Genomic DNA, 19,242 nt, shown 5'->3' with positions numbered 1-19,242 from the left:
GTTATTACAGCTTCCCAAAGAGAGAAAAACTGATTAGGTCCTAAAGGAGGTAGACATTACATAAGCTACTCTGAAGTCAAGGGAAGGGAGGGAGAACTCTTTTGAAGGCTTTGATTTAAAATGGGCACCAAGGCTCAAAAGGTCAACGGTTTTAAAAAGGACTACCATGTCTCTAACATAAGGGCAAGACTCCAATCCATCAAACAACTTAAAAAACGTCTTGAACTTAGGAACTCAGGAAACCATTCCCAAGGCGGAGTTTGTGATGTGTGTGATTAGTTTGCGAGAGAGCTGAGCCCTTCCTTTGTAATTGGAGTGTTATGCAGGCAGGGCACTAATAAAAACAGTTATAAAACAAACCTCAGTCTGCATTCCTCTAGCTGTTTGTTTGTTGGTGGGCGGTCGTGGCCTGTTGTTTTAACTGCTTACAGAGTTATTAAAGGGACTACGGGTGTTAACCTGCACACCTCAGTGTTCACACAGTGTTTCCTGAAGAGGAGAGTAGAATGCAGGGTAGAATAGTGTATTTGTATGTGGGCACACGTGTGGCGAGTGTGCATTTGATTGTCGATGTGAGTGTCTGTGTATCTGGGAGGGATGTGGTAAAGGGTTTATACCTGTGTATACCTCTAATGACTATCTGTCCACCCCTCACAGTCTAATTAGGGTGGGGTACTTTTTACGAGGTGTAGTGGTGTGTATTACTGTCATCTAAACATGACATTTAGAGCTTGATAAACTAAACTCTGTGGTAAACCTAGACCAGCAGTGTTAACAATAGTGGCCAGGGTTGGAAACATGGTCTGTGATCTTTGTCACTGAACGAAGCCAAAGCATTGTTCTTGACGATACATGTTCTGTAGATACGTAGCACAGGATTGTACTGTCCTTAGAAGAAGTGGGAGCTCTTTGGGACAAGCACAGAGATTGTCATTGCGTGTGGTGGTTCAAATCATTGGAATAAAGGAAAGAGATGGATGGTGTACCTTCATAAACCTTTAATATTTAAGGCTTATCTAAAATCTTCTGAAATGATTTATAAGCAAATTTCATTTAGAATCTCAATGTATCTCCTGATTTGACCCCGTTGAACCCTGATGGTGACACATCAACAAAGGCAAAAGAAGTCAAGGTTGAAAGAGTGGTCACCCACTTCTTTTAGGAATGACCTCTGTGTCTCGTCATCAAAACGAATCAGCTCCTTCATCACCATCACCTCCCCTGTCTCTCTGTGGGTCACCTGCAGAAACACACACACACCGTGATGTCATCAACCTGCGCCACAGGGAATGGGGGTACTTTCCGTTCAAAGGTAATTTCACCCCAACAGGTAAACTCTGGGAGTCTGGGAATAAAAACCCTGGATATATGTGGTCTCCCTCTCAAAGCAGATATTTACTCCCTGCTTGAATGCATCTTCCAAGCAGCAAATGCACACATATAGGCTCCTGTACTTTCTGCTTTCATCTGAGGCCATTCTGTAAAGCATCTCAATGCTGCCATCTTCTGGAACTTTTGAAAACAGAATATACTGCTCCTACGCAGTAACATTTGACACACATTCAGTAGTGTGAAGTGGGATTTTTAAGGTGTTGGAATTGTCCCCCAAAATTAAATGCTTTTCCATGGTCATCTTTAACAGAGAGGACAGTTGAACAGACAATGTACACCTCATACCCAAGTCATCAGGTTGGTGTGTTTACCTTGATGGCCTGTCCAAAGCAGCCTTTTCCGAGCACCTCTCCATGGATGAGGTCTGAGGCCCGGAAGATCCGGTGCATGCGACTGTTGGAGACGACCCGCAGTGACTCGGAGCGGTTAATGTCCTTCCTCTGAGAGAGAGGGGATGCTGCGTTACTGGAGCACGGAGACTTATCAATACTGTAGCTCCGCCTGGAGAGAGAGGGGGAGAGAGGGAGAGAGAGATAAAAGAAGGGAGTGAGAGGTGGAGAGAAGGAAAAAGAGAAAGATGGAACAAACAAAGAAAAATAAATCATCAGTCTCACAGGATCACTGATGTGCATCCATACTGCCCTTCACAGTGTTAAATGACGCTGCCAACCCTGTCATAAGGCATCAGTCCAGCATCTACTACCGTTATATACTAATTATGAAATTGGAGCGACAGCGTAATTGCAGTTAGACATTGCTCACCCATTTCACTGAAGAGCTGAAATAATGTAAATGTATGTCAGCCCACACATTTGCACCAATAAAATGTAATTCATGTAAGCTAATTATGTCTAAAATGTGTTTAGTACACGTTGAATGCTTTTATTTATGCATACATTCATTTAGCTGAAGATTTCATATAAATCTGTATTTTGTTGCGTATTTCTTTCATTTTCTATCCTATTCATACTGTACTTGAAATAAACCAAAACACCATGTCTAAAACAGCATGTATTTGTGCGTCTGTAAATGTCACGGAGATTAGTCCTTACGTGATCATGCGTGAGCGTAGGTTATTGATGTCTGGGTGTGGGGGTTGGGTGATGGGGAGGATGGGGCTGGGACCGCCAGACAGAGGAGTGATCAGAGGTCCGTCCACCGTCTCCCCCTCTGAACCCCCCTGGTCGTGGGGGTCGTGCTCTATGGTCAGCTGGAGCAGACGACTGGTCTCCTGGATGAGCAGGTCAATCTGGTGGAGCGGAGGAAAAAGATGATCAGTTTAGCATTAGAATGTAACATAGCATGTAGAATCTAGCATAGCATATAGCATAGCATGTAGCATGGCTAAGAGTGTTCATGTTTTGGTAGAGTGAATGAGATTGCCTCCTAGTGTCTATCAACTCCATGTTCTGTAGATTTAAACATGAGTAAGGACTTAAATGTAGATCTTCTAACATCAAGCCTTGAATTTCATTAACATCTCACTAATATCAATGTCATTGATGTCTAACAGCAACACAGGTAGAAGAGATGTCAGTTAGGTTACCTCATCGAGAGGAACATTCCTGATGGGTGTTCCGTTGATCTCCAGGATCCGGTCTCCGACATGTATGGAGTTCTTCACATCTGGACTGATCAACTCAGAGTCCACCCTGGAGAAGGAATGAGAGAACAGCAATAAGCAGTTGGACACAGATTTAACCTCGATATCCATCTTTCTCCCATTACATTAGCCGAGTGATTACATCATAAGTCTAGGAAGTATGAAAGCGTCAGACTTTAGAAAATCTAACATGTACAGAATGGTATACTGGTCCACTGGAAAGATAAAAGACAGGACTACGTATATACTGCTAGATCTTTTCCATCCCTTTTGTTGTACAAGGACATGGGTATAGTATTTAATCTACACTGGATTTAAATAACAATGTCCTCACCTTCCCTAACTTCCATTCTGTGCTTTTCTCTGACTTCCATGTCTCCCGTTCATTCATCTCCAATCCTTCTGTTAGCCTCCCCATCCATTCCCTTCTCCCCATCCATCCCCCCTCCCTCCCCCAATCCATCCCCCTCCCTCCCCCAATCCATCCCTCCCTTGGTGTATTTATTACAATTCTATTACATTTTTAATTAAACCAGGAAGTCCCACTAAATAAGGAATAATATTTTCCCCTCTCTCGTTCCCCCTCTCTCTTTCCCTATCCCTCCTTATCTCCACCCTCCCATTGCCTACCTACCCCCCTCTCTCACCTTCCATGCCTCCTACCCCCCTCATCCTTCCTCTATACTCACTGTGACACCCTGACAGTGTGTTCAGGGCCGTAGCCGTTGGGACTGAGAGGGCTGAGAGGCTGGTCGATGGCGACTGAGATCCCTCTCCGCCCGTCTGTGGAGGCTGGGATGGACACCAGGGTCACCGTGTGGGGGATCCTGGAGCATGGTGAGTCTGACAGGGACACAGGCGTCACAATGGTCTGGTAGTAACAGTGGCCACTGTGGAGGGAGAAGGGGTAGAGACGCAGGGGGAGGTCAGCATAGATAGAATAGACAAGTGTACGAATATCCGTAATGCTATATTAATACAGAAAAATAAGAATGGAAATGTAATTTGTTCTTATACACAATGGCATTTACGCATATTACACTTTTTATTTTGGACATACGCTACCGTTCAAAAGTTTGGGGTCACTTAAAAATGTCCTTGTTTTTGAAAGAAAAGCACATTTTTAGTCCATTAAAATAACATAAAATTGGTCAGAAATACAGTGTAGACATTGTTAATGTTGTAAATGACTATTGTAGCTGGAAACGGCAGATTTTTAATGAGGACAAGTACATTAGAGTGTCTAGTTTGAGAAACAGACGCCTCAACTGGCAGCTTCATTAAATAGTACCCGCAAAACACCAGTCTCAATGTCAACAGTGAAGAGGCAACTCCGGGATGCTGGCCTTCTAGGCAGAGTTCCAAAGAAAAAGCCATATCTCAGACTGGCCAATAAAAATAAGATTAAGATGGACAAAAGAGCCTCCCGGGTGGCGCAGTGGTCTAGGGCACTGCATCGCAGCGCTAGCTGTGCCACCAGAGTCTCTGGGTTCGCGCCCAGGCTCTGTCGCAGCCGGCCGCGACCGGGAGGTCCGTGGGGCGACGCACAATTGGCCTAGCGTCGTCCGGGTTAGGGAGGGTTTGGCCGGTAGGGATATCCTTGTCTCATCGCGCTCCAGCGACTCCTGTGGCGGGCCGGGCGCAGTGCGCGCTAACCAAGGGGGCCAGGTGCACGGTGTTTCCTCCGACACATTGGTGCGGCTGGCTTCCGGGTTGGAGGCGCGCTGTGTTAAGAAGCAGTGCGGCTTGGTTGGGTTGTGCTTCGGAGGACGCATGGCTTTCGACCTTCGTCTCTCCCGAGCCCGTACGGGAGTTGTAGCGATGAGACAAGATTGTAATTACTAGTGATTGGATACCACGAAAATTGGGGAGAAAAGGGGGTAAAATTTATATTAAAAAAAAAGAAAAAAAGAAAAAAAAAGGTGGGCAAAAGAACACAGACACTGGACAGAGGAACTCTGCCTAGAAGGCCAGCATCCCGGAGTTGCCTCTTCACTGTAGACATTGAGACTGGGGTTTTGCGGGTACTATTTAATGAAGCTGCCAGTTGAGGACTTGTGAGGCATCTGTTTCTCAAACTAGACACTAATGTACTTGTCCTCTTGCTCAGTTGTGCACCGGGGCCTCCCACTCCTCTTTCTATTCTGGTTAGAGACAGTTTGCGCTGTTCTGTGAAGGTACACAGCGTTGTACGAGATCTTCAGTTTCTTGGCAATTTCTCGCATGGAATAGCCTTCATTTCTCAGAACAAGAATAGACTGATGAGTTTCAGAAGAAAGGTCTTTGTTTCAGAACAGTTTTCAGCTGTGCTAACAATTGCAAAAGGGTTTTCTAATGATCAATTAGCCTTTTAAAATAATAAACTTGCATTAGATAACACAGCGTGCCATTGGAACACAGGAGTGATGGTTGCTGATAAATGGGCCTCCTAATGCCTATGTAGATATTACATAAAAAATCAGCCGTTTCCAGCTACAATAGTCATTTACAACATTAACAATGTCTACACTGTATTTCTGACCAATTTAATGTTATTTTAAATGGACCAAAAATTAGCTTTTCTTTCAAAAACAAGGACATTTCTAAGTGACCCCAAACTTTTGAAAGGTAGTGTACGTGATAATTTACATTTCTGTGTGCATCACCTGATAGAATGAAATAATATTCTAACATTGTGCCAGAATGTCAAGTGGCAGAATAATGATCAAGTCAACCTCCCATCACACACACACTGACACTTCCATTCAGAGCTCACAGGACAATGACTGCTTGCATTTCAACATCCCTTCCTCCCTCCTCGTGTCAGGGTGTGTGTGTGTGTCATACAGTACCCCCTTCCTTACCTCATGTCCGTTGCTTCTCTATCCACCATTACCGTTATTTCCACATTTCTATTTCTGCTTTGGGCTACAGTGGCCAGGCTGCACAGCACTGGTGTTACTGTAATAACGTTATGAACAAATTATAACCTCTCGTCTCCAAGACAAATAATGACCTTCCCTTGAGTCTGCTGAATCTCTACACCCTACTCCCTATTAGCACTGACTGAAATATATGAGGATCATGTTATAAATAAAGTTGTATGATCACTATAATGTACCAGTATAGTTTGGACCTCTCCACCAGTGCGTAGGTGTCTCCGTCTCCGATGAAGGCTCTGCAGTTCAGACAGGTGAAGCATTCTGGGTGGTACTTCTGTTCCCCTGCGACCTAGAAGACACACGCAGAGGGAGGGTCAGGGTAGGATTCCTAGGTAGGGTTAAGAGTCAGCTAAACAACTTATTTTCATCCTTTTATTCAACCTTTATTTCAACAGGTCGGTCAATTGCAAACCAAATTATTATCTTGCAATGACCACCTGTCTGACCAAGACGGAAAAGCAAGGCAAAGAGAAATCTACAAAACAACACAATGACAGGTCAAACATTAAACAAAGCAAAGAGAATGTACTACAAGTCTACTATAAGTTCACTACTTGTTCAGGTCAGTAGATGCATCACATCGCAATAACAGCAACAAACGGAGAAACAAACTAGGGCAGATGCAGGTTAACCAGTGCAAGGAGGGCTAGATTGCTGTGGCTGATATCAGCGTTATTAGCTTCAGGCTGGTTTCTATCTAGCTCAATCCAATCACTGGCAGAAGCAGGGAGCTGAGAATTGAATTGCGGCTCAAAACAGCAGATCCAGTTAAATTACCGACCCCGACTAGATTTGTAAACAAACAGATACCATAATCACACAGGCTCCTTATATATGCTTAACATAGTAACCAGGCAAATTGGTCTAAATGATGCCACTTGAGAAAGCTTTTGGCAAAAGGTTTTCCTTATAGCTCACGATATGTATGGTCATTTACTGAAGGATGTAAGACCACTAGGGCCTGATTTACACATGGAATGCAAATCTATACATAGAACTCACCCAGGTAGAATTACCTTAAATGCAAATGGCCAACATCCCTGGTTGGATAGGGCTAATCAGGGCTTTACTTAAACAAGAACCTGGTGACCTTGTAGCTCCTCAAAGACAGAGGTTGAAGATCTGATTAGACCTCTCCCCCCTCTCTCTAGATCTCTCCCTCTCTCTCTCTCTTTCTTACCCATTTCCTTCTCGCTCCCGCTCTCTTTCTCTCTCATTTTCTGCTCTGATCAGCAGAGGGTTGGGCTTGAGGTGGGTGTGGTATGCACTCAAGAGCTGCAATGATCTGCAATTCAAATTTCACCGAGGGGGAGTTTTCAGTTTTCAGGGATGTGAGAGATGGGGGGAATACTGAACAAAGAAGAGTAATCTATGAAATATGAGAAAAAAAGAGAGAAAAAAACACTGTTCTTATGAGTTTGGAAAACACTTGTATTTCACCTCCCCATCTCGAGGCTTCCACTGCTGCAAGCCTCATAAAAAAAGTGTGGCACAGTGCTTTTAAATGGTCGATAATATAGATACCAACAACAAAAAAACAGCCCTGTCTGCTCCGCCCCCCAGGGAGCATTCCCATGGAAACCAGAGAACCCACACAGAGAGAGTACCCTCGGGCTGCTTGGAGGAAGTCATTGGAACACATTAAGGAATTAATCAATAATAAGTCATTAACATGAGCAGCTCATCCCAGCCACAGGAAAAGCTATGTCTGACTCTGAGCATCTACTGATGCAGAAATGAATGGAGAGAGAGAGAGAATAAAAAAGAAAGGATTTATGATTTATGTTTGTACCTTTTTAACCTTGATTGTTCATGTTAACAACAGAGCAGAGAGACTCAGAGAGCGAATGAGAAGAGAGAGAGGAGAGAAGGTAATGACTGTGTAATTGGCTTCCATTTGAGCTCTGGAGCAGACGGAACATGAAATGAGTTGGTAAAGAAAAGCAGCCTCAATGGCTTGGTGAGTCACAGTCATTGTGTTTTGGAGTGGAGTAGGGAGGGTAAAACAATGATAAGTGGCTTACATCTTTATGTCAGTTATGATCACAGTACGTGTAGACACCACATCACAGAGACTCAGAGGGAGATGAGATTATAATTATAGATACATTAGAGCGTGTGCCGTGTTGAGAATGAAGTACAACAAATTATGAAAGATAGGGGTCAAAATGTCTTCTATAGAGTAAAGACAGATAGTAGAATATGCATGTGAGCGTGTGTGTATGTGTGTGTGTGTGTATGGGTGTGTGTGTGCGCGCCTGTACAGCAAATTGGCCAGTGTTACCCAGTGTTGATTATTCAGTGTAATATTTCTACTGGTGATTCAGGTGTTAAATGAACTCTGTAAGTGAACCCCAGTGTTGGTGTTAATAACCCGTGTTAAACCAAAACCAGACCCATCATTATAATATTTCCCAGCATGCTCTATTGCAGGTTGATTTTTAGAATTGTTTGTTTCAATATTTATGTTTTTGCATGGACACTGATTGATTAATTAATCTTATGCTACTCAAATATAAATAACATACATTTTTCTAAACTAATCCAATCTGTTACTTTGTTGCACCAGTTATTGAAATGGTTGTTCCAGTTTAGATGGTTTAGGTAGTCCATATCTTAGTCTTCCCAACCCGGCAGACAGTCTGAATGCAGGTTGCGACTGAATAAAAATGTCAAATGTTGGATAACCCCACTCTGGTTGGATTCCAATAAGAATTACACATTACTTTGCTAGCCAAAATAATGTGACTTGCAGGCCTGAAAACTAAGAGTTTCAGGCCACTCACTGTATAGGGTAAAACTAGGCCTTCAAAATAAGGCCTTATTAAATACTTGTTGTATTGTGTTAAATAATACATTTTTAATGATAACATATTTGCTTAGGATCTCACTTGATGAAGGTTTCAGGACTGAAAATGGATGAAATCAACAACCATGTCTTTGTCATTAACAAATACAGTCATGGGTGTTAACACTACAATTCACTTGAAAGGCATTCTGGGTAAAATGCAAATAAGGCTTTACACTAAGCAGTGTGTTAATTTAACACTGACAAGTGTGGACCCGTATATACACTGGACCAGTGTTAAATTTAACACTGTCAGTGTTGATTTATCACTTTAGATTTTGCTGTGTGTGTGTGTGTGTGTGTGTGTGAGTGTGTGTGTGTGTGCGCGTGTGTGCGTGTGTGTGGCAGGCAGAGGCCAGTCTCAGGTGTGAGCCCCCGTGGGGAGGAGAAGAAGGACAGCTGGATGGAGAGGAAGAGACAGTGTGATGCCTGTCACACTCTGACACTGTGGCTGCTGCCATTTGTCGACCCCCGCCCCCTCCTTTCCTACACACTCCACCCCACACACACTTCTCTCCAACCACATCTGACAACTGACAGGTGCTGCTGCACACGCACAAAGAAAAGACTCCTACATCAAAAGCCTGAGGGACAGAGCAGAGCAAGTGAGAGAGAGAGAGAGAGAGAGGAAAAGGGAGAGAAAGAAAGAAAAGATAGAGAAGCTAACAATAACCCTGTACATCTCTCATAGGTGGAAAGTTCTATTACCTTTGTCTCACTGATAATTGAGTTAGTTTCATTCTGAGATATTGTGAACTATGTAGCATGAGAAACCTGCCAAAAAGTTGGTTAAAAATCTTAAATTTACAATGAGTGGGGATAACTTACAGAACATACTGTAACTACCCACAGCTGGTCTCTCCCTCTCTCTCTCCCTCCCGCACTCTCTCTCTCTCTCTCTTTCCCTCTCTCTCTGTATGTTAGAGAGCAGTGTGGCTTGGTCATGTGGCGCACACAGGACCACTGTCCAGAACAATCCAAATCATCAGCACGTTTCCTTTGGGAAGAGTGAGGTCGCCATGGAGAAGCATCTGGAAACAGTGTGTTACCATGGTGAGCTGGAGGGAGGCGGTCACATATTAAGCATGATCCTATAATGAACAATGACTGCACCAGCTAGGGACTTGTGATGAAGATACAGTGGTGAGAAATGCAATTCATCTGGAAATAGAAAGCAGGAAGTTGCCTGGAACTACTCATGTATACAACCAGGCAAATCTTTAAATTGGCTTTGTCCAATAACTCATCTCCTCTTCCTAAACTGTAAACCACATCATTGCAAATAAATTTAATTTCTTTGAGGCCTTTCCCAAAGCACAAGTGATAATGAAAATGAGTTCGAACTAGTGTAATAAACTGTGAGTTCTGTTACACAAGAATGAGGAAATACCCCATGTGATATTATGATGAGACAGCCATTCAGAGGCTGTCATTTCAGTACTTAAATGCGTCAAAGTTTCAACTTTAAGTGTTTGACGACCCAAACATTATGATGATAAGTTGGGAGGCTAATCCATTTAGTGGTGTGTGTGTGTGTGTCTGTTTTTAGACAGCCTGTGGAATGTGTATGGCCCCTGTTGGACCAATCAGAGGTATTTATGACCCTCTGGTGTCACAATGACACTCTCAGGTTCTCTAGTGTAAACAACAGATGAGGGGGGAGGGGGGGGGGGTTAGGGAAGTTAGGGAGTCTCCATATTGAGTTTAGGATATTTTCTGTTCACAAAACTATTGCATCACTTTCATTTTTTTTAGGATTAATTATAAAAAGTTTAGTCCAACCATGTAAACTAGGTGAGTTGGAGCCAATGCTACAGTATATTATAATATCCATACTAGCATACCATTTAGAATGCTTGCCCATTGCCCACTACATTGCTTATTACTGTGGTGGATATTGGAACCTTAGCCGGTTGTTCACTTATGTTTCCTGTATGGACTTCCAGTTACACTGATGCATTGTGGGCCGGTGGAGGGTCTTGCCGATATAGTGATATGGATAATGTGTGGAGGGTCATGGGGACTATAAAACACTAGCAACATAAGGTATGACCACTTACGTCAGTTAGCCTGATGTAAACACTACACCACGCACGCACACAGTCACACGCATACACGCGCACATGTTGTCATTTAAACTGATATTAGCACACACTGCCATGACTTCACTAACCCATCCCAGGCAAGATAAATCTATAACAATGACCTAATCCTAACACACCATGCTGTGATGCAGAGCTGGCACAGAGGGGATCCGGTTGGTGTAACTAACCAAATTATGGGAGACCTGGAGATGATTAGCTATTCCAGTGACCTATTGAGGTTCAATGGAACTGTTGCAATAGTTTAGCTCAGGGCTTCTCAACCTTTTCTGTTTTTGAGGCCTTCTGAGACTGACAAGTACACATAAAACCAAAAAACCACCAGCAAGAATTCATACAAGAACTATGACAGAAAACAAGTACTTTTCATGCTACACAAGCTGATGTTGACATCAGGAATTGGTTACATCAGCAGTACATTCAGCAGGTAACAGATACCCCCGATACCCCCATGAGAGTGAATTCTAGGTCAAATTCAAAAAACGCTTTATGGGGGATTCCAAATTCCAGAGCCATTTGGGCCATGCATGTTGAGGTGCTGGAGGATCAGGATCAGTCAGATCTCCATATAACAGATGGATAGAATGTCTATAATATAGAAACCTGCATTTAAATCAATTCATCAAGCAATGAAATTTGGCTTTTCAATTTCCAAACCAAAACCGAAACTGTGGAAGGAAGAGAAGTGGAACATGGCCTGGATCTTGAGTAGAAAAAGGACATCACCTCTATCTTATCCACACACTCTCAGAAAAAAGTGTTCCAAAAGTGTTCTTTGGCTGTCCCCATAGGAGAACCCTTTTAGGTTCCAGGTAGAACCCTTTTTGGTTTCATGTAGAACCATGTGTAGAAAGGGTTCTACTTGGAACTGGTTCGCCTATGGGGACTTCAAGGTTCTAGATGGCACATTTTTTCCCTAAGAGTTCAGCAGCTCCAATCACCAGGTGGCTTCCCTCCTGTTCACTGTCTTCCTTTCCTACTTAGATCTCATTTGGCAACACTGGCTTTCAGAAAGAAAGAATAAACGGGGCAAATATGATTAGACCAGACCAAGTGGCAGAAACAGCACCCAGCAACCCCAAACAGGGCTTGGATTCATACCTGTTCACTGGAAAACCCCTGTTTACCACTTAGCCAACAGCATGTTAAGGCCATCCTGTAGCATCAACAGCATGTTAAGGCCATCCGGTAGCATCAACAGAATGTTAAGGCCATCCTGTAGCATCAACAGCATGTTAAGGCCATCCGGTAGCATCAACAGAATGTTAAGGCCATCCTGTAGCATCAACAGCATGTTAAGGCCATCCTGTAGCATCAACAGCATGTTAAGGCCATCCGGTAGCATCAACAGAATGTTAAGGCCATCCTGTAGCATCAACAGCATGTTAAGGCCATCCTGTAGCATCAACAGCATGTTAAGGCCATCCGGTAGCATCAACAGAATGTTAAGGCCATCCTGTAGCATCAACAGCATGTTAAGGCCATCCTGTAGCATCAACAGCATGTTAAGGCCATCCTGTAGCATCAACAGCATGTTAAGGCCATCCTGTAGCATCAACAGCATGTTAAGGCCATCCGGTAGCATCAACAGAATGTTAAGGCCATCCTGTAGCATCAACAGCATGTTAAGGCCATCCTGTAGCATCAACAGCATGTTAAGGCCATCCTGTAGCATCAACAGCATCATGATGAGCCACAACTGCTTTAGGACTGCTGTTAATGAAATCAGCATGATACTTCATGGTCAGTCAATGAAGCTTTGAGTTCCATCTGATAGATAGGTGGACATCCGGTAGAGGCACAGAGAAACCACTGTACTGTCTATACGGTGCATGTGTGTGGTTGCGTATACATGTGCCTGTGTGTTTATACTGTGTATATGTACATCTCAGCACTACAATCAATCTTTAACAAGCCTAGCCTACTGTAGCTGGGGCTCAAAGTATGCTTTATCTCGGGTAGAACCTACTCTAAATATAGACCATGTGACCGCCTAGGCTCATGTCTATTTCATGAAACAAAAGACAAAAATTATGAAATAAAAAATGTATATATCATGGACCCAGTTTCTTAGAGATCATTGCAACCATTTCAACATGAACATCTCTTAACACGATCATTTTAGGGACGATACAATATCAATATTGATGTTCTATTTCTACTTAAAACAAGCAATAGAGAGAGAGATGGAGACCTAAAGCACAAACACAGCAGAATCAGGCCTGCTTACTCAACACAAGCCACTTGAGACAGCCCGAGTGCCACCCTGCCAATCAACCGGCTGAAGCTAGCCAAGCCCTTTCACTCCATCACAGTCTACATAGGGAAAGCCATCTTACCTTTCTGTCCCTTTTCCACAGCTTGAGACAGCAAAATCCCCAGAAAAATAAATCTGACACCATGACAGCCTCCCTGCTGCTGCTTTCCTATACAGTCCACTCTACTCCCGGCAAGACTAGTTCATTCTGGTGAGCCCACACTGCTGTCACAACAACACAGAGGCAGAGGCCAAATGAGAGAGAGAGAGAAAAGGATGAGGCAGAGAGCGAGAGAGAAAGAAAGAGGAGCTGTCCACGCCTTTGCCACTGAGCTCATCTCTGAAACGATGTCACAGGCTGCTCATTCCCCTCCCTCCCTCGTTGCCTCTCTCGCTCTCTCTCTCTCTCTCTCTCTCTCTCTCGCTCACTCTAACAAGCGGCAGCCGCTCTCTCTCTCTGTTTCTATGACCTCATCGTTTCCTGCCTGGTCCAGCCCACCCATGCGCCTGCTGGCTGTGTCTCCTCTCTGATGTCTTCAGAAAATACCCCCCCTCCTATATTTCTCCCTCTTTCTTCCCCATCCCCCTTTCCCTAGTCCCCCCTATTCCAAACCTCCTCTAGCTCAGTCACAGCTGACAGGCGATCATATTTAATACTCTGTCGGAAATGTAAAATAAAAAAAGGGGGCCAGCCAAAGCCCTCACGCAACACCACCATGTCATCTAACATCGCTTGCATTAAAGGGCTTACTGTACTAGTGGGGAGGATGACAGACTGATTCTACAAATGTAGGATCTTAATTTGAGCCAGTTTGCTACAGCGGGAAAATAATCCTGCAGCAACAGGAAATGTGGATTATAATTCATGGACATTTTAGTAGGGGTTGATACATTTTTCATTTAGGAAAATCAAGTCTGAAATTTCAGTGGAAATTACAAAATTCCGAAGCCTTTTTAAACCTCAAATAAACTACACGTTTAACATTTCTTGGGTGATCAAATTAAGATCCTACATCTGTAAAAGCACATATTTGTCACACCCTGGCCTTAGTTATCTTTGTTTTCTTTATTATTTTAGTTAGGTCAGGGTGTGACATGGGGGATGTATGTGTTTTTGTATTGTCTAGGTTTTTTTGTATGTTTATGGGGCAGTGTTCAGTCTAGGTGTTTGTATGTCTATGGTTGCCTAGATTGGTTCTCAATTAGAGACAGCTGTCTATCGTTGTCTCTGATTGGGAGCCATATTTAGGCAGCCATAGTCATTAGGTAGTTTGTGGGTGATTGTCTATGTCTTTACGTTAGTTGCTTGTGTCTGCACTTTCATTTTATAGCTTCACGGTCGTTTGTTGTTTTTGTATAGTTTGTCAGTGTTTGTTTCGTGTTCGTCTTCGGTAATAAAAGAAGATGTACTGTTATCACGCTGCGCCTTGGTCCTCCTCTTTTCATTGTTACGACGATCGTGACAATATTGGAAGATTAGAGTACAAACATACTTTTTAAAACCTAAACGCAATCTACTGTACAAACCACCTGGAACATCAAACACCTAAGAGGAAGATGACCAAAACTCAACACCATAATGAGGTAATAAAACCTTATAATTGGGGTTATGATAGGGTAAGACAGTTGTACTAAGCTCATGAGGCTGTTATACATTTTTTGTTCTTCAAGAATCAAATGTGTAACCTACAGGTAACTGCCAACATAAAGGAACTCTATTGGCAGTTACATGTATATCATTAATTGAAATGGCCATTGTAAATATCCCAGATTGTGCCTTTAAGAACACAGTAATGGTTAATATTCTCTGCTCTTCAAATGTAAAACATGAAGCAGAGGAACATAACGCATCACCACATCACACCATAACATGATAACGTGATTACTTGCTGAACACAGTGACCATTGTGGAGTGCCAGACCAGGCCAGGGCGTGGCGGGGGTGTGTTTACATGTTATTTAGGGACTGTAGCATCAGTGATCCTGTCCAGGTGCTACAGTCACAGACAGACAGCGATCTTGGTTTCAGGCTGGATGACTGTCCCTGCTGTCCCATTTGTTTGCTCACTCTATTATCTCTCTAGCTCTCTCCTTCTCTTACTCACCTTTTCTCTCTGTGTCGGACTTTCCCTCTTTCTCTCACCTCAGTCCATCGCTCGCCCCCCTTCCTCTCTCCCCCCCTCTCTCTTATACCAGCTGCTGCCTGGGGCCATCTGACTCGGCAGATGTTAATAGAGAAAGGCGGGGCATCTGCAGTGTCTGATGGACCTCACATCAAAAACACACACAACCGATTGAGGATGTGTCTGAAATGGCACATATGGGCCCTGGTCAAAAAAGTTGTGCACTTCATAGGGAATAGGGCTCCATTTCAGACTCAGTCTAATGCAGCCTGAATGCTTCAGAGCAGCCCAGCCAACCACCCAAAAGGTGACAGGACAGATAACTGGTCCATTGAACAGTCACATCACCTACATGTAACCAGGCGGTCACAACCAGACAGCCAAATCTAATAAGGCATCTAGGCTAAAACTAACCAGGCGGCAAGACTGGCTGACTGTTATGAAGCTTTATTGTCTATATCTGAAAGGGCTGGTAGAGAGGCTAATTCTTACCAGGGAGTAAAAAGGTTACTACCCAACTGATTGACTCATTCAAAGAAGTATCCATACTAACCCAAACCAGACAGTTTAAATAAAAATACCAAATGGATAGAGCAGTCTGAAAACCACTGGTAGTCATGTTTTTTCATAGAATCCGTTCCTTCCTCTCTGCACTACGACAGCCTAAGGAGTGACAAAAAGTTTTTAAAAAAAGGAGTACAAAATTAAACACTACAGAGAGCCTGGGTCTTCAGGAGGGAAGACAGGCAGACGTCAGTGGTGGAGTGCTGTACAATGTTATTGATGCTCTCCTTCAAAATGTAGCTTTGTGGAGGACTAAAATGTTGCTGTTTGAAGCTAACAAAGACAACCCACTGAGACCAGTCACATAACACACCATGTTTGGGAAATTTCACTAGTAGGGAAAAAAAAAAATCCATGGAGGTGGTTTCCATTTTTAAATGAAGTTGTTTGAAACAGGTTTCTACTGGGGAGGAATGTAAATGTGCCACAACATATAATATCATTGGAAAACCCCAATAAAAAGCGAATAATATTGAATCTGAAAAGGTACAAAAATGTCATAAATGATGGTGTTCTCATTGAAGACGCTCATCAAAGTGTCAGACCAGGTTGAAGTTCATATTGTTGTGCGTGGATACGTGTGAATATGCAAAGATCTCTCCATCCTATGGTGTGGGATGGAAAATGTTAACTAAGTCATTGTAGGAAGGCAAACAAGACAAGGCAGGGAGGTCATGGTAAGTCAATTCCATCTCACTATAACCTTACACTTCCTTCCTGCTAAGCCCCCTTTCTATATTTCACACACACTCCTGCTACCACTGTTGCTCAACCTCTATGTTGACATGCTGAAACCCTTACAGTAACTCTAGCCTACTTTCCAACAAACCCCAGGCATATCTGATCAGACACAAACAAAACAACTTCCACCCAAACTTCACAATCTGACACTTTTGTTCACTGACTATTGCTCAATCACCATGGTCACAAACTGAACATCTTACAGTCTTAATGTCTGAAAGTGAGTGTCTTTCCCAACAGATACTCAAGGCTAATCAGACCATAGAGATGATTATGAGACACTTAGAAAACAACACTAATCCCACCTAAACAATGTGCTGTCTCACACCAGTGGGAGTTGTTATAAGATGTTGCTAAACTAGGATTGTCCGTGAAATGGAGGGACATTTCATGTACTGTAAAGTATCTTGAAAAGATGTCTATTTCCCAATATCCATCCACTGATAACAATACTGAAACGATCCTGGCCTTCAAATGTATTATTAACCACCAAAGGGAGTTAATTCTCTTGGAGTTGTGGTTGTCATGCTTGCCTTGGGGTCATGAAGACCCCGTTAGAATACCTGCAGGGGCATAGCCTACCTACTCCCACCGGACACTGCAACACTATACCAGAGCGGAAGGAATTAAACTAAGCTGTTTGAGAAATTGATAATTTCTCAATGATCCATTCTGAGGCTCTAGACTCATCGAATGCAGAGTCACAGTGACATGGTGAGAAATGTCTCTATTCATGCCGTTCTCTTCTCCTACCCAAACGACCTAATCAATTTAACATTTCAATCAGCAGCCAGACTGTGAGTCATACCCACATTGCATCACACTGTTTTAGAGTGCTTTCTATGTCCCGGCTCCAACAACCAAAACACTACCCTCTTTCAGAGGATGCAAAATGTGGCCTGAAGAAAAATGCAGTCTGCCCTGTTTGGCTGGCCGGATGCCAAGGGTGGGCAGTGTGGGATTGGACTGCATCACGCCACACGTTCAGAGTGCAGGGGATGAAAATAAGCAGAGGAAATTGACCTTGTCTGCCATTCAGTTCAGTTGGTCAGTCCGTCCGTCTATAACACCATTGGTCTGACATCTTTGTGATAACGTGATTGCCTGACCGTCTTGGTTGAACTGAACCGCGGTCAGACGTCAATCAATAGCTGGTGTCTTTGCACTGAAATGGGAATGTGACTGATACATCTGGCCCTGTAGAGGACTAGGTAATGGGTAGCGGGTAGCAGGGCAGGGCAGGGTGAGCGCTAGCTGCCATCTCTGATTCACTTTGGACTCTGCTGACCTCCACTGGGTGGGTTGTTCATTACTGAGTTTGCACTGCAGAGGGCTGAGTGTAATGACACACATACTTGCACGGACACATAGATACACGGACGCATCCAACTCATCCATATATTTATATGTACATATTCTCATTCACCCCATTAGATTTGTGTGTATTAGGTAGTTATTGGGGAATTGTTAGATTACTTGTTAGATCTTACTGCAGTGTCGGAACCAAAAGCATTTCGCTACACTCGCATTAACTGCCAACCATGTGTACGTGACAAATAAAACTATGAAATAACACATATGGAATCATGTAGTAAGCAAAAAAAGTGTTAAACAAATCAAAATATATTTTATATTTGAGAGTCTTCAAAGTAGCCACCCTTTGCCTTGATGACAGCTTTGCACACTCTTGGCATTCTCTCAACCAGCTTCATGAGGTATTCACCTGGAATGCATTTCAATTAACAGGTGTGCCTTCTTAAAAGTTAATTTGTGGAATTTCTTTCCTTCTTAATGCATTTGAGCCAATCAGTTGTGTTGTGACAATGTAGGGGGTTATACAGAAGATAGCCCTATTTGGTAAAAGACCAAGCCACAATGTACAAAATAGTACAAATAAAGAAAAACCCTGGAGTGTGTCCAAACTTTTGACTGGTACTGTATGTATTAGAGGTCGACCGATTATGATTTTTCAACGCCGATAACGATACCGATTATTGGAGGACAAAAATCGGACGATTTTATTTATTTATTTGTAATAATGACAATTACAACAATACTGAATGAACACTTGTTTTAACTTAATATAATACATCAATAAAATCAATTTAGCCTCAAATATATAATGAAACATGTTCAATTTGGTTTAAATAATGCAAAAACAAAGTGTTGGAGGAGAAAGTAAAAGTGCCATGTAAGAAAGCTAACGTTTAAGTTCCTTGCTCAGAACATGAGAACATATGAAAGCTGGTGGTTCCTTTTAACATGAGTCTTCAATATTCCCAGGTAAGAAGTTTTAGGTTGTAGTTATTATAGGAATTATAGGACTATTTCTCTCTATACGATTTGTATTTCATATACCTTTGACTATTGGATGTTCTTATAGGCACTTTAGTATTGCCAGTGTAACAGTATAGCTTCCATTCCTCTCCTCGCCGCTACCTGGGCTCGAACCAGGAACACATCGACAACAGCCACCCTCGAAGCAGCATTACCCATGCAGAGCATGGGGAACAACTACTCCAAGTCTCAGAGCGAGTGACGTTTGAAACGCTATTAGCGCGCACCCCGCTAACTAGCTAGCCATTTCACATCGGTTACACCAGCCTAATCTCGGGAGTTGATAGGCTTGAAGTCATAAACAGCGCAATGCTTGAAGCATTGCGAAGAGCTGCTGGCAAAATGCACGAAAGTG

The 19,242-nt window shown here is 43.0% G+C and overlaps 1 protein-coding gene across 1 annotated transcript in view; it reads right to left on the bottom strand.

Moving 5' to 3' along the window:
- LOC120028822 (LIM domain kinase 1-like) overlaps nt 1–19,242 on the bottom strand; it is a 58,626-nt gene that overhangs the window by 12,738 nt on the left and 26,646 nt on the right. Inside the window, exons 3-8 of the mRNA XM_038974067.1 lie at nt 6,096–6,205; nt 3,685–3,885; nt 2,939–3,044; nt 2,445–2,641; nt 1,704–1,893; nt 1,154–1,240 (exon numbers count right to left, since the gene is read on the bottom strand). Coding sequence (XP_038829995.1) covers nt 1,154–1,240; nt 1,704–1,893; nt 2,445–2,641; nt 2,939–3,044; nt 3,685–3,885; nt 6,096–6,205 — 891 coding nt within the window. The remainder of the gene's footprint in view (nt 1–1,153; nt 1,241–1,703; nt 1,894–2,444; nt 2,642–2,938; nt 3,045–3,684; nt 3,886–6,095; nt 6,206–19,242) is intronic.

The sequence above is a fragment of the Salvelinus namaycush genome, chromosome 34 (assembly GCF_016432855.1).
Source record: "Salvelinus namaycush isolate Seneca chromosome 34, SaNama_1.0, whole genome shotgun sequence".
Taxonomy (NCBI): domain Eukaryota; kingdom Metazoa; phylum Chordata; class Actinopteri; order Salmoniformes; family Salmonidae; genus Salvelinus; species Salvelinus namaycush.
This window is presented reverse-complemented; position numbering and strand designations above follow the sequence as displayed.